General features: G+C 39.3%; 1 protein-coding gene across 9 annotated transcripts in view; it reads left to right on the top strand.

The window, feature by feature from the left end:
- Positions 1-13256, top strand: part of LRRC27 (leucine rich repeat containing 27) — a 66885-nt gene extending 53629 nt beyond the window's left edge. For 4 of the 9 annotated variants that reach the window (XM_045024430.1, XM_045024431.1, XM_045024434.1 and 1 more), the window contains 3 exons: positions 4494-4645; positions 7901-8027; positions 10024-13255. In XM_045024430.1, the coding sequence (XP_044880365.1) occupies positions 4494-4645; positions 7901-8027; positions 10024-10164 (420 nt within the window). In that variant the 3' untranslated portion in view covers positions 10165-13255. Of the gene's footprint in view, positions 1-4493; positions 4646-7900; positions 8028-10023 lie in introns of all 9 variants that reach the window. The other 5 variants (XM_045024437.1, XM_045024436.1, XM_045024433.1 and 2 more) reach the window with 4 other exon arrangements.
- Positions 13257-15678: the final 2422 nt, after the last annotated feature.

Here is a 15678-nt window from a genome sequence, read left to right as displayed (position 1 = left end):
GCTATATTAAATTTCAAGTACGGTGCCATGATTTTAGCCACAGTAAGCTTAGCGAAATGGATGAGCAGAGTCATTATGTAGCTGCAGTGGATTTTTCTGGAAATATAGTATTAAAGGATGGCTTACTAGTTTTCTAAATTTATGTTTGTAATCTAGCCAGGTCAAAACCTACATGTATAATACAAAAACAGATGTGTTTATACTATATGTATAAAATGTTTATCAGCCTTTCAGTTTTACAACAAAAAGATTGTTTAACATTTCCCACTTTGTTTTTCTGTTATTAAAGCACTTAGTCCTTGTCAGAATGCCTATTATTAAAATAGCGAAACTGTTTTCTTTGGAAAATGCAAAATAACCTTTTAAAATTGGAGCCATTTTCTATTCCTGTGTTGCAATGAGCTCAGACCAAGTTTATTGCACAACACATTTTTATGAAAAGAAAGAAACAACCTGGATGATCTGAGAGGCCTTCATCGGCAGATATGTTTGCAATAAATCTGGTTTTATCTCAGACCTTCACTCTGAATGTCACTGATTTTGTTCTTTAAGGCAATTACTCACAAGCTGAGGGAGATTTATTTTATATTATCTGTTTGCTTTATAAGGGGCAAGGACTTTTTTAAAAGTGTAAGCTAATGTCATATTTGAAGGTTATTCTCTAAGTCATTGTGTCATATAGATATTCATAGATATGAGTAAAGGCTCTCTAGCTAGTCCAAAATAGCTTCTAGATGCTGACCCATGAACTTTCTGTGTGCCTCTGAAGCTGTACTCTCTCTAGTGGTTACTTCTCCCTTGGAAGATTTTGTAATGCCAGTTTTTACATTATGCAGCCACCCAAACCAGCCCTTTCCTATATGCCAGTCAGGATAATGCAAATAACTTTGGAGGACTCACTGACCATGCTCAGTGCATTCTCTGGTACCCTACTGCAGGGGCAAATTCTTTCCTAGCTCAATGAGTAATACAGTCAGTTGAGGCAGGGAGAGTGGAGGCTGGTGTTCTCCCATAGACATCAGGAAGGAAGTCAGTGCTCAGAGGCATATCCAGCTCCATTGGGAGAGACATCATTTCCCATGCAACTCTCCCAATTTCCATATAACAGTAACCAAATACTCTCCCTGTTACCTCCCATGTCATGTTTTTACTCCAGTCATTTGATGGCAGAAGGTCCCACAAGCTGTGTGGCCCCAGCAGACAGAAGGCTGAACCAAAGACACAGAGCTGCAGTGCAAGAGAGGCTGGAAGCTCATTTATATGAGCTCTGCTCTCTACAACACCTTGGGACAAATTTTTTTTCTTATTTTGTTTTGAGTGGGCAGAACTTTTGCCTTCTACACTTTCTGTGCAGCCAACCAACACTCTCTTTGGGCAACTTGCATATTCCAGAAGTAGTGTGTATTTTTCTCTGGAGAGGATTTTACATGAGGAACATGTACTAACATTACTACCTATCTGGGATTAAATGTTATAGGAGATGTAAGTTCTTAACAGTTTCCCAGCATTGGTACCATATTTTTTCCTCTTTTTTTTTTTAACAGATTTGCTCTCTCTAACATCATATACAAAAAATCATTAGGATCAGTGTACTAGTTACAAGCAGTTAGGGCTAGATTTACACTCAGTGTTGCAACACATAACTTGGGTGCCCTGCCATCTAGTGAAATTCACAGCTCTGAGTTAGGTGTCAGGCTCCCTGTACAATGCATGGGGAGAGTTAGGTCTCTAAAAAGGGGAATCACAGAAGCTAGCTTGCTGAGTTAGGAGCCACCTACAATACACAGTAGGAAATACCAAGGAGGAGGGTGTGGCCTAAACCCTACCCCTCAAAAGGGAGCTGGGCCCCCAATTTCAGGCTAGAGGGAGGCACCTATCTCTGTTTGGGATTCACAGATGCAAACCATGTTCTAGCATTAGGGCTGATCTGACTTAGGTGCCCTTCTCAACAAAAAAAAAAAAATCTAACCACAGGGCTATGAAGTCAAGTAGAAGAGCTTCAACAGGAGAGATTGAGAAAGCCCCACCCTACAATATGCTCCTATAGACCTGTGGTTAGGGCACTTCTGTGGAAGTGGGAGATTCAAGTTCAAGTCCCTGCTCTTAATCAGGCAAAGTGGGGATTTGAACTTGGGTCTTCCACATCCTGGAGAGAAATGCTCTGACTAGTGGATGGGAAGGGGCAGCACCACCACTTTGCTGTCTTTTGTGAGGGTAGGTATGGTAATGGATGAGGGCTATAGGTGAGGTGGGTGGGTGGGTGGGGGAAGCACCTACTTTGTGAATCCCACTGGGGCTTAGGCACTGAGCATCTTGGCAAAATCAGGATTTAAGCAGCTGTATGCATACTCACCGGCAGCTATATAGGTGTCATGGAGACTTTACCGGTAGAAACTTACGTGCCTAGGAATTTAGGCACCTACATGGTTAGGAGGCAGCTGAGTAGTAGTTTTGTGAATGCTAGTGGTGCCTAAATGTTGGATTTAGGCACCTAAAGTGGCAGATAAGTGTGTAAATCCCCCTTGTGAATCTAGCCCTTTGGGTGAAATCTGGGTCCCACTGAAGTCAAGAGGAGTTTAGCCCCATTTAAGTTAAGGGCAAAAGTTCCTATTGACTTCAGTGGGACCAGAATTTCACCCTGAACCTCTAAAACAGTGATACTCAGACCTCAGTGGTTCAGGAGCCCAATTAGCAATCAACATTATCCAAAAGAGCCACAGTAGTGTGAATTCATAGTTTTATTTGCTATCTTTATATATGTATATCTCTTTATATCCATATATATTATTCTCACAGCAAAATGACTGACCAGGTATTATTATTTTATCAACTACAATTGATTAATAACATAGCAAAAGTATCCTGATTGGTTAATAACTAGTTCACAGTGTTTTAATATCATGTACTGCAAAGAACTGCAGGAGACACATTAAAGAGCCACTTGCAGCTCTTGAGCCTCTGTCTGAGTATCATTTGTCTAAAATAGAGGAGAAGGGGTGCTTCCTTAGTAAAGTATGAACACTCCAAATCATGATTTGAGGAATATGACTGTTGTGTGAGACAGCTTGTACCACAACTGCTTGTTTTGTACCTGTTATGAATCCAAAGAGTACATCAGTCTCCAATTTAGGCAAGATACCACCTTCATAAATCTTAAATTCACACAGTTTTTCAAAAAGAAGCAATTTTTGAAAAATGTTTGTATATTGTCAGTGATGTTAAGAGAATAAGGGGTGAAATCCTGGCCTGACTGAAGTCAGTGGGGGTTTTGTCCTTGACTTAAGTGGAGCCAGGATTTCACCCTAAAAGTTTGCTTCTCTCTTTATGAACAGATTGAGATTAAAAAATGTTCTGTTCATGATTTGCTTTACAAGGTTTATCTATAGCCTGGATTAACTTTAAGTGGAAAATTAATATTTATATTTAATACAGGTCAAATCTAAGGAAGAAATAATCTTACTTTGTCCTTTGAGTAATTGTCTAGATGCACATTTCACTGATGGTGCACAGTCACCTTGTGCATTAGCGGTAGGGTGACTAGATGTCCCGATTTTATAGGGACAGTCCTGATTTTTGGGTCTTTTTCTTATATAGGGTCCTATTACCCCCCACCCCCGTCCTGATTTTTCACACTTGCTGTCTGGTCACCCTAATTAGCGGTAGGAGTCTTTTTGATCAGCAGTACCCTTAGTGTGTGCATGTGCTCTTCAGTCTTCATGCTCCTCTGCCAGGGCATATAAGGACAAGGCATGCCAACTACCATTCAGTTCCTCTTCCTGTCTCATGGGTTAGAGATGGAGACTATCCCTTCCTTATAGCTTTAGCTAATAGTTTTACAGTTAGTTTTATGGTATAGTTACTCTTTTTAGTAGTTTTTAGTAGTTTGGTTGTCTGTTGAAACCTTTAGTTGTGAGAACTTACCCATTCAGTATAGCATCATCTGGTTTGTATGGGATTAAACATTGCCTCTCGTGTAAAGGAGCATCCCAAATGCAGACAGAAACTCAAAGTGCCTCTATTGTCTGGGAAAATCGCACATTCCCAGTAAATGTGTGATTTGCAAGTCCTTCAACTACTGAGCTAGAAAGGACAGAGCAGCCCACCTTCAGGTCTTCCTAATGACGAAGTTAATGAGGCCTGCTTCTGAACTGGGCTCACTAGACTCCCATGTACAGGGACCTCTTGAGTCAGAGTGTGGGCTCTTTGCCTTCAAGTGCTCTGACTCAAATTGTGACTACAATGATGGCATCATCCCCTGATAGACCACAGGGAGCTAGAAGTCCAAGGGGCAAGTTTTTGCGCTTCGGCGGCGCTCTGGCTGCTTTTTTTTCTTTTTTTTTTTGCTTGGGGCGGCCGGAGCCACCTTATGACGCCTTATATCCAAATTCGCGTTATTGCGGGGCGCGTTATAACGGGGTTTCCCTGTAGCTTTTAATTGATGATGCCGTTCTATGAAATGTGCCAGTTCCATGTTATGTTGCACTTTTTTATAGATATCAAAAAGTGCACCATATGCTACTGATAACATCAATTATCACAATACGAGAGAAGGGTGTGAAAACCTAAAGAAATGCACACCTGAAAAAAGTGAACATGTGAGAAGAATGTTGAAAGTAAATTCTATAAGAGAAGCTGAAGCTGCAAGGTTAGTAACAAATACTATAAACTTTAACATTTGTTCCTAGAAAACACTGTGGGGGGTATCCTTCCCTTTTATTAATGTGAAGATATAAATAGATTGCTTTGCTGTTCCACATAACAGAAACATCCCTCATCTTTATAGAACAAAATAAACCCTCATAGTAAAAAAATAAAAACTAGTTCTTAAAGCTAAAAATGGTTCATGAAAAGAACAGTTATTCTCTCTTCACAACTGGATCTGCATCTGAGCTGCATCCATTTCAGAATCCTTCATGTATACTGCAACTGCAACAGCATGTTGTCATAATAATAATGATATAGTACTAAGGGCTTGTGTACACTTACAGTGCTGCAGCAGCACAACTGCAATGGCGCAGCTGTGCTGCTGTAGCACTTAGTGAAGACACTACTATGCCAACAGGAGAGCTTCTCCAGTCACCGTAGGTACTCCACCTCCCCAAGATGTGGTAGTGAGGATCACTGGAGAAGGCCTCCTATCAACATAGCACCGTCTACACTGGGGGTTAGGTTGGTATAACTATGTCATGGAAAATCTACACCCCTGAGCAACATGATTATATCGACATAAGTTCCTAGTGTAGACCAAGCTTAATGCACCTATCTTTGTACATGTTAAGGCAATGAATGTGGGCCAGAGAACTGGACAGGAATTGAATGTAAGTGGTCCTTGTTATCTGTCATCGGGGCTGAAAGAATCCCAACTAATTGATCGCCAAATCTCAAAAGGTTCAATTGGGATAAAATTTTGCATGCTTATTTGAATTACTTTGGTCTGTGAATCAGACTGGAAAATCTCTTAAAAACACAGCTGTCTTATGGGAGTAACAGAACTTTCTAGTTCTAGTCCAGCCCCAAGCCATTGAAGAGTGTGAGAATGAGAACAAACCCCAAAGGTAAGCTATTTTTTCTTAATCTCAAAAAAACATCAGGTTCCAGTTTTGGAAAAACTTCAGGTGATTTTATTTTATTGACTTTTATTTTATTTGTATCCATTTTTTTTTAAATAGAAAGCATGCTGGCGCACTCCAGGTTTGTACAGTTAGCAGTTAGTATATAAGCTTCTGGTATGCAGTTAAATAGGAGGATTAACTGACCTGAAATGTGCAACTATATTATGACTAATGTGCAATTTGCCATCCTTACTGATAGATACTATTCCAGGGGAAAACTACCGAACAGGTTTACCTAAATCAAGAACTACTGTTACCAGCCTTAATTACAAGTACACTGTGCTGTACCCTGGAGTAATGAGGAAAAGATATGGTTATAGTTACTACAGTTACAGCCTGGCCCATCTGTTCATTCAATCAAGTGTAAAGGAAAACTACAACAAATAGGTTTACTCAATTATTAATATTTAAATCCTATTCTTGTACTGTATGCTGTTGGTACTAAACTTTGACAGGTCTTTGTAAATAATTGCCAGTATTTTCCTTCTGTGGGACTGAGTTGTAATATTCCTCTGACATTCAGGCTGTCACAACTTTCTTTGGCAGTTGTGGGCAATACTTTGGATTTGGAATGCAGTCTGTGCATGCTGTACATTGCTCAACTGCTCAGCTTGGTCAGAGTGCAGTAGCAGCTTCCAATGTTTCTTTAGCATTCTTCCTGCAATGTTTCATTAAACTTCATTTGCTTGCTGCTCTGACCTGCCCAGCAGTGCTCCCCTGCACGTCTTCCTTTCAGACCAGCTACTTCTGCACTTTCTTCACAGCCCATCTTCACATACATATGTTTTGGGAACATGGGTGTTTCTTCTCAGTTCCCTCCCTCACTACTGGAAGCCTTCAAGAAGATACAATTTCTCCTATTATTCACCACTCTACCCTGGCGCTCAGGCCTTTGTGTTCAGGCAGTTTATGCTGCCCTCTCTTGCAGCAGCATCTAATGAAATGGTAATTAACTCCCAGGAGGGGGTTGAGCCACATACATACATATTCTAATGCTCCTGTATAATAAAACAAAGAAACAATAAAACAATGAAACCAGTGTCATTTTTAAGTCTGCTATGAAACTAAGCTCCTATAGCATTAAGGTCCTCAGAGTTCTAAAGCCTTCAGTTCTTTTATCTTTATTTAAAAGTTCTTCAAACTAATTTTAATTATATATAGTTACATACCAAAAACTGCATTGCAAAGTCAAGCACTCAAAAATTAGGAAATGGCAGAATTAAGGTTGCCTGTGCAACCTTAATTGTCCCTCTTATGCATATGCATCATGACAGCCTTCAATTACATAATCACACACTTTCCCCCCCCCCCCCATATAACCCCTCCCTCATTTGCTGCACAGAATGGACACCAAATGATCAGCTAATAAATAGTTTGTTTTATCCTCATTGTTCAGAGCATGGTCCCATGTCTTATCTACTGCACACTATTCGAACCCTGCTCTGAAGATAGAATTACTAATTTCCTCATGGATGGCTATTCGGTGCTCATCACTATAGTATTTCAGTGCTTCACAAACCCTTAATGAATTTGTTTTCACAACACCACTGTGAGGTGAGGTGGTATTATTAGTTCCATTTTACAGATAGAAAACTGAGCCACAGAGAGATTAAAATCAAAATGCCCACTAATTTTGAGAGTCCAATCTGAGGCACCGACAGCCTGAATTTTCAGAGTACTTAGCATTTCATAGTACTGTACTTTATATGTTCAGAGCACAGCTCCTTATGACTTCAGTTGCAGCTGCCAGCACTTAGCCAATCAGACCCCAAGGCCTCAAGCTGGGCACCCTGAAAATGACAAACACAAAGTTATAGGCCACCTTTTAAAAGTTTTAGTTTAAGTGACTTGACCAGCATTACATAGGAATTCTATGGCAGAGGCAAATTAATTTCTCTAAAGCAGCATTCAGCTGCTTGAACTATGAAACCACCCTTTCTATTCCTGCAATCCCTTGCCTCTTTCACTGCACACTTTCCAACTTCTGCAACAAAGGAGACAGGACTTCTACAGACAACAGCCTACATAATCCTGATTCATCCTCAGAGCACCATCCATCCTGTGTGCTGAATGAGCTGTGGCCTTGTGGAATAAAATAGTATGTGATTATGTAATTGAAGAGTATAACATAATGCATTCGCACAACTCCATATTAACCAATGCAAAGAGAACTGAACTTTTGTTTTTGTTCCTCTTGATTATGTTTCTATGTAGCAAAGGTTTAAAACTAGGTTAAGGTTCAATGAATATAAAAGAACCGGAAAACTATTTTTATCCTGTTTATTCAGTGCCTCCAGGGAAAAAGAATTGGAACAACGCATCAAACAGCATACACAAATGATAAAAGAAAGAAGAAAAAAGTCAAAAGGGACACCCCAAGAGGAAATGCAGAGAGCAAAACAAGACTTTGAAACTGTAAGTATCATAGCTTCCCTTTGACATACAGTGCCTTCCACTTAATTCAGTCATTGATTGAATTTGATCAAATCCTCAGGCACCAAACACTTTGTATTAAAAGTACTAATTTCACATTTGACTTTGGTCTCTTTACATTAAGATTATTATTGAATAATTCAACAATTGTTTATAGAAAGTTGCAGTTTCATTAAGATTGAAGCTAAAATCTTGAATAAGATAGAGGAAAGAGTCCAAAAAAGACATCATAGATGGTAAAAGGTGAATGCAACTACAAGTGATGTAGACATTTTGATATTATAAGAAGTATCATGTGCTGTGCAAGCTGCTCTATGATTGTCATTTGGTGAAATCCAAAATTTTCAGAAATGGGAATCTACAGTTAAAATATGGATTTAGAAGTCCATATTTAGACATCTAAATAAGTAGCCTGATTGTCAAAAATGCCATGTATGCAGCACTCCCATTAAAGTCAATTTAGTTGTGAAATTCCATTTTTCAACATCATAAAATCTTATTTCAGTCTATGTTGTACAGACCAACTTGGCAGAAAAAATATTTTGATTTCTTTTCTTCCTACCACTACTCTCTAACAATGAAACAAAGTAATAAGTAATATCATGTTAGCTAAAATCAAAATGAGATGCTTCTTGCTAAAATAGGCCTCTATTTTTCATTTAGACTACTGTATTTTTAAATTTGTTTTCTGTATTCAGTAAAATCCAGCAGTTCCAAATCAATTCTTTAACCAGTGACCTATTCTGCAACTGCAGGCTAGGCGAACCCAGATTGTCTGTCTGTTCATTTATGTAAGGGATTGCTATATGCTGATTTAAGTCAAATAGTTCATTTTCCAAGTTTCTACATATATTTAGTTTAATTTTAAAGGTTTTTATAAGGTTTTTTATAAGACTATTTTGCAATAGGTTACCAAGGTCCCAATCCTGCGAAGATTTACGCATGTACTTCACTATAAACTTTGTAGATTAAGTGTGTGCATAACTCTTTGCAAGATGAGAGTCTATGAATTTGTGAAACCCACAGATGTATTACACTGGCGTATTAAAACCATCCATTTCATTACACTTTACAAAATTCAAGATGTGCTTAATAGCAAAAGGGAAGAAAATGTTATCGAAAAGTGAAGTACTATCTTTAAAGAATGAAAAACTTTATGAAGATATAACATCTACCATGAATTTCCTCCAAAATTCAGGATTTACTACATTTTAAAGACTAATGTATATGTAGGAATATGAATCTTGCTTTTTCTTAGACTGGTAAAGGAATAAATGTATGTATCAGTGTGAGGATTAAAATACCTAGAAGTACATTTATTGTTAACAAGCATCATGCATATCGTTATAGGCCTGATTTTCAGCCATCGCCTCTATTTGTGTGCATACAAAATTGCCTATGCACATACTTGCACCCATCCTTTCTTTGCAGGTGCAAAAACCAAGACTGCCCAGAAGATTCAGGGGGACTGGGGCAAAGTGGGGGAGCTGCAGCGCTTGTACTCAGCTGGCGGCGGTCCGGGTCTTCGGCAGCATTTCGACGGCGGGGGGCCCTTCAGTCACTCTGCATCTTTGGCTCCCCACCACCGAAGACCCGGACCACCGCCAGGCCAGGGCTTGCGGGGCCCCTGCAGGGCCCAGGGCCTGGGGCAAACTGCCCCACTCCCCTGCCCCCCACCCTCCGGGCAGCCCTGGCAAAAACCTGTTTGTGCTCCTGCAAATCCATGTTTGACTTTTGTGGTTGCAAACTCTTGTTTTAAGTGTATACACAGGTGTTCTACCTGCGAAGGGTAGGTGCATGGATGTGTGTAGGCAGTTTTGCATGCATGCAAATAGAAGATGTTTAGACATGCTGCTGAAAACCTGGCCCAATAAATCTCTGCAGTTCCTTCTTCGGTTAATTATATAATATTAATCAGATAATAAATTAGACTTTTAAAAAACTTTTTCTGGTGATTTTATTTTATTTTTTATCATAGGCGGAAAAGCTTCAGGCTGAGCTAGCACAAGTAAAACAAGAACTTCAGCAGGAGTATCGGTTTACTGCCTTCACAGGCGAGCCTGTTCCTGATTCACCGAGAATGCCACCTCATAATATCTTTTCTACCATGAAATTTTGATTGCCTGAAATTCTTAAAAGAACATTTGTCTTACAGTTTGGAAAGCTGCTTTTCAGCAGGCTTTAAAAGTGCTCCTTTTATTACCTATTCTTGTTGATTGTGTTTTAACAAAGTTTTTAAATTAAAATGATAATAAATTTATCTTGCCCATTCAACTAACATAATTTCAGTAGATTTATAGTTACATGGTTATAAAGTGTTTTTGGTGTTATATTGTGTTTCTTTTACTGTTTCTTTTTGACCTTCTTAAGATCCCATTCTGCAATTTTTACTCAAGCAAACCCCCTATTGAAATATGCTTCAGTTGAAGTTTTGCCTAGGTAAGAATTGCAGAATGTATCCTTTACATTGTCATTATTTGGGGCAAGAAACTTTTTTTATTTGTATGTTTATTAATTTAAAATACCACGAGCACCTACAGGGCTATATAAATTAATAATGTAAAGAATAATATAGTGCGTAGTTGGAGATATATCTTAGGGCTGCAGTTGCATCAGGGGATTCTGGTGTCATAGCCACAACATTAGTAATTGTTAAAATGCAGCTCTGCTATCTGAGGATACTTTTCAAATGCAGGAAGATCCTGGGCACTAGAAATGTAATTGTTTGTGTATTTTTCGTCAATGAATAAAATATTTAAGTATTTTATTTTCAACTTTCTTTCCCCTAGGTGGCATCACTTTCTGTCTCCAGGACCATGATGTAGGGCTTGGATCCTGTTTGCAGACAGTGGGAGCTGACAGCTTCAAAAGTGATCAGCTGCGGCTGGAGGGCATTGTGCTGCCTGCTGCCCTCTAGTCCAGGAGGGAGATCCAAATGCTGGCAAGGCAAGGGAACCACTGAAGGAAGCAGGAGAAGTGTTGGGGATATTCTACTATAGCTAGTGACACCCTCCTCCCCCAATTTGAATGAGTGGAGAGGAGACAGGAAAGGACTGGAAGAAAAGCTTCTAAAAGCATTGGAGCCAGGAATAGGAAGCGGCTAAGCAGGAAGCCAGGAGCACAGCAGGAGTAGGGGATAGGTGGGATAGTAATTAGGATAGGGAGGACATGGGATGGCCATACAAGCCCACTGTAGGGAGGTGAGGAAGAAGGGAGTAGGGCTGGAGTCAGCCCTTTTGAAGGGACCTATTAGCAATCAATTCCTTCCCCAATCTCCCAGCAGTTGTGTCTGTAGTACCCCAGCAAATTCCTCTAAGTAGCTCCCTTGCTTTCTCAGGGTCTGGATCACCCTGCTGGTGAAGGGGAAGCAGGTGACAGATTATCTCAGGCTGCTGCTAAATGCCTTCAGAGCTGTCATTCTCTGAAATCTAATCCCTTCAATATCAGGCTGCAGCCAGAAAGTGGGGCCTCCCAAAGGAGAGAAAGAGAAAAGGTAAAAATAAAACACTTGATCCTGAATCACCACAGTGTGACACCAATTTTATAGGAGTGTTACTCCTCTGAAATCTGTGGAGTTACCTAGATGTCAAACTAGAGTAATGCAATGGTGTATGACGACCTTTTGCCTTTCTTTTCAAAGCAAAATCCCCATTATTTATTGTACTAATGCCCAGGAGTCTCCTAAATGTAAAAGTCTGTAGTATTTAAAACCGTGCTAACGGCCTTTTAATATCACGAGAGCCTCAGAAGGAAACAGTGGATAATTTCTGAACAGTAGGTCTGCTATTTCATTTTATATATTGAAATACAAGTCTTCTCTCCCTGTCTGATCTTTGTAGTCTCCCCTCTCAGCCTCCTCAACTTGTTTCTGGAGTCATTTGTCTTTCTGCTGCACTCCATGCCTCGCTGGGGGTGTTCACCTTTCTCCAGCCTGATGATGTACATTTAAAACTTACCTGAACTCCAGATGTCTGTGATTACAGTTTGATTGAAATATGGCCTGCTACTGGGGCACAAAATCAGGGTCATGAAACAGCTCTCTGGTGCAGGAAGCTGTGCTGGATGGGGAAGAGTTGAATTCACAGTTGGGGGAGGAGGGGTTCCTGTGTGGAAAGTGAGGTGCAAACGTATGGGGTGTCCTGTAGAGGAATTTTTTTTCCGAGGAAGAGGACGGAGAGGACAGAGAGGAAAGGGTTGCTAGCAAACAGAATCCAGGAGTGGCTGGTATTGCTGGTACTTCAGAATATGTGGCCCAGTTTGATCATGTCTTAATCTGCTCCTGAGTACACACAGTTTTACATGTTCGTATTTTGGAATCAAATACTGATTAATAATAAGGATTCAATACCGACTGAGTCAAGTTCTGCTCTCACACAACTGTACAGTCCAGAGTATCGCCCTTGGGTTCAATGGAATGTCTCTGGATTGGCACTGTTGAAAATGAGATTACAATTTGGCCCATTTTTTTGTATGACTGTTAACACTGTAAAATGTTGTTTAATCATTCTACTCACTGTTTCCATATATACTAAATGTGTAGCAATGTACATTTAGCCATTAAAAATGCTAACACTGAAGAGAAAATACAAAGCACTTGTATACTAATCACTTAAATATAAAGTGATCATATAGTCAACAAAATTATTTTTATCTGAGCACTAGTTATTTTTAAATTCAATAATATTATTACAATAATTTGTTCTTCTAAATACACTTACCGTTCATACTGTAATTCTAAATGATATTGCCTAAATAAATTGCATTACTGTGTAAAGATGTATAAAGAGTTTGGGTCTGGCCAGATTATTTAAATGGCTTCTTTACTGTTGTTGTAAAATCTGCATTGTAAGCTGTTTTGCTCAGTGCAGCATACACTTGCCTCTGCACCCAGTCACTATTTTAGCTGGTGCAAAGGTGGGAAAAGGCCACAGCTCCACCATCATTCTGCCTTTCCCTGCTTTCTCTGAAGATGCTAGCACCAGTTGTGACACTGGCTGCCGCCTAGCACAATACCAGCACTCCCCTGCCACTCTAAGTCTGGCCCCTACACACACATGTGCAAACGGGGGAAACCCCTTGTGCCCCCTTTCCACTCTGCACAGTCTTAATTTGCACCAATGTTATGGGCCAAATTTGCCTCTTGTTTGTCCATCTTTTTAATAGAAATGTCACTCAATCTACTCTCAGCTGCATTGATGTAGATTCAGTGTAAATCATGTTCATCGAGTTGCTTTGAATGTACATGAGTGGAACAGAGTAGAATTTGTCTTTTGTTTGAAAGCTTGGATTCTATGAAGAGGGGAGATAAGAATAAAATATCTTGATACTTGAACCTTATGTTTCCTCTGCATCAAATTTCAGTGAGATAACATCAGCATTGTTTAATTTATAGTCTCTTACTTTTGTTGTCTGAGGAATTATGTAAATGTCAAGTCTTGTAAGTAGACTTCCAGTGAATGTGGAACATCCTGCTTTCAATGATACTTCAGAAGGTTGTTTTCCTTCTGCAGCTCACTCTGGATTTCTCTGTCCTTGATAGTGTCAATATTCTTCTTTATGTTTTCACATTGCTTTCAATATATTTTCAAGGTTCTGAAGATCAACAGGAAAGTCAAGGCTGATTGTCTGAAATGTATAAACTGTCCTCTAGGTACTATGGTTACCGCATAAAGTGGTTTCCACGCTAAATAAGTACAAGGTCAATGTAATTTTTTTCAACTTTAATTTTTGCTGTTTAAATTAACAGACAAGAATCAGGTACAGCACCTTGACCAGTGAAGGTAAACTTTTGCTACTTTATTTGGGCAAGTCTCTACGTGAAACCGACCTTAATCTTTAAAAAGTGAACAGTCGGAGCCCTATCCTATAGTCCTCAGTGAAGCAAAGTTCTCACCGCCTTCAAAGAAACTTTATTATTAGCTCACTTTCAACTGTGTAGATTAGGTCCAAATGTGATCCTGAATAAAACTGGTATGAGCTTATTAAAAGTATAACCAATATTTGTAAAGGGCGATCAATAGACAAGTCTTACTTCAACGGGTACTTTTCAAGATTTAGAAAACTTTATGGTAAATATAGAATTGAAAATAACAGAATTATGAGAGTGTAGAGTTTGATTAACACCAAATGTGGGGGTGAACTGCCTTTTGAGAAGTTCTTGCTCATATGCAATATGCAGATGCAAGCCATCATGGGAGTTAGGAAGTCCAGAGTCTAATTCTGGCTCTGTCACCAACTTGCTATGTGTTACTTTGCAGCCACTCCTCTCTGTAAATGGAGATATCTGTATTTATCTACCACAAGGGTGTGGTGAGGATAAACAAATGTTTCCATTATTCTTTCAATATATGGAACCCTATAGAATTGGTTACTAGTAGATTGTACAGAGTTAGAGTGATTGACAAATTTGGATTAGTGGGGAAAAAGCTTCTCTTTAGGGCACATTTAAGAAAGGAATCTAGCTTTGTCTTTTGTTTGGTTGTTTCCCCTCCCCCTTCTTTGAAGCACTGAGCCAGGATCACACATTGGGTGTGAAATATCACATGATCTATTTCTTACATTTGCAGGTGGACTGGTGTAGGTGGACTTTAGGCTTTAGGCGTTCTTGCCTTGTATGTGATGTGCAACTTAAAGGGCTTTAAAAGTTATCAAAGAGAGGTTTGTCTTGCATAGTTCTCTTCTGGATCAATAACTCTGATTAATGAGAGGTACAGACTCAGCAGTGTTTTTCATTTGATTTTGAACAAATATAAATGAGATTATTTATTACTGTGTGGGTTCTATTTGTATCTTCTCTGACATTTTCTGCTTAAACAGAAGTGCTGAAGTGAATTCATATTCTCTTATTCTTTTCAGGAGTACCAAATCTCCAAGGAGGATTGTGGGAAAGATGTGCTAGCACAAAAATGAATAATATTCTGTCATTGTACTGGCAGCAAAGAGTGGTCAGTTCAGGCAGTGATGATGGTTAGCAGAGATGCAGTTTGATGCACTAATAACATTTTTGCCTTGTCAGTCAGTCCTACAAATTGAAAAATACTCATTTCTGGGGATATGGTAGAACAGAAGTAGCACCTCTGACATAAATGCTGGAATTAGAGATGCTGTTGCACCCCCTGGTTTGCAGTGCTTGCATCATATACAGGGTTTACAGTTTGGTTCAATGGCTCTCAGCACCCCCACGATACAAATTGTTCCAGCATCCCTGACCTCTCACACAGATAAACAAGTACTTAAGGAACCAGACTACGCTACACTTTCACTTTCAAGGTATTTTATGACCATGGGTAAAACAAGCTCTGATCCATTCATTAAACCTCTCTTCTTATTTTTTTTACCATATTTAATCTTACCTGTGGTATTTCCACTGTAATTTCTGTGTAAGTTTCAGGTATTGTTCTGTCTCTTAACAAATATAATTACAGCTAGAAAAACTGTTAAAATAATGTTAAGGTTGCAAAGTAAAACATTCAAAAGTTAGGAAATGCCAAATTTAAGCTTCTCTGTGCAAGGTTAATTCAGTCCCCTGGTACATATGCATTATGATGCAGGCTTTAATTACATGATCACATGCTATTTTTACACAGGACACAGCCTCATTCAGTAAATTTGTAGTTGGTTATTCAAGATTTCT

The sequence above is a fragment of the Mauremys mutica genome, chromosome 7, assembly GCF_020497125.1.
Source record: "Mauremys mutica isolate MM-2020 ecotype Southern chromosome 7, ASM2049712v1, whole genome shotgun sequence".
NCBI classification, from domain to species: Eukaryota; Metazoa; Chordata; order Testudines; family Geoemydidae; genus Mauremys; species Mauremys mutica.
The sequence above is the reverse complement of the archived record's forward strand: the minus strand, read 5'-3'. Positions and strand labels throughout refer to the sequence as shown.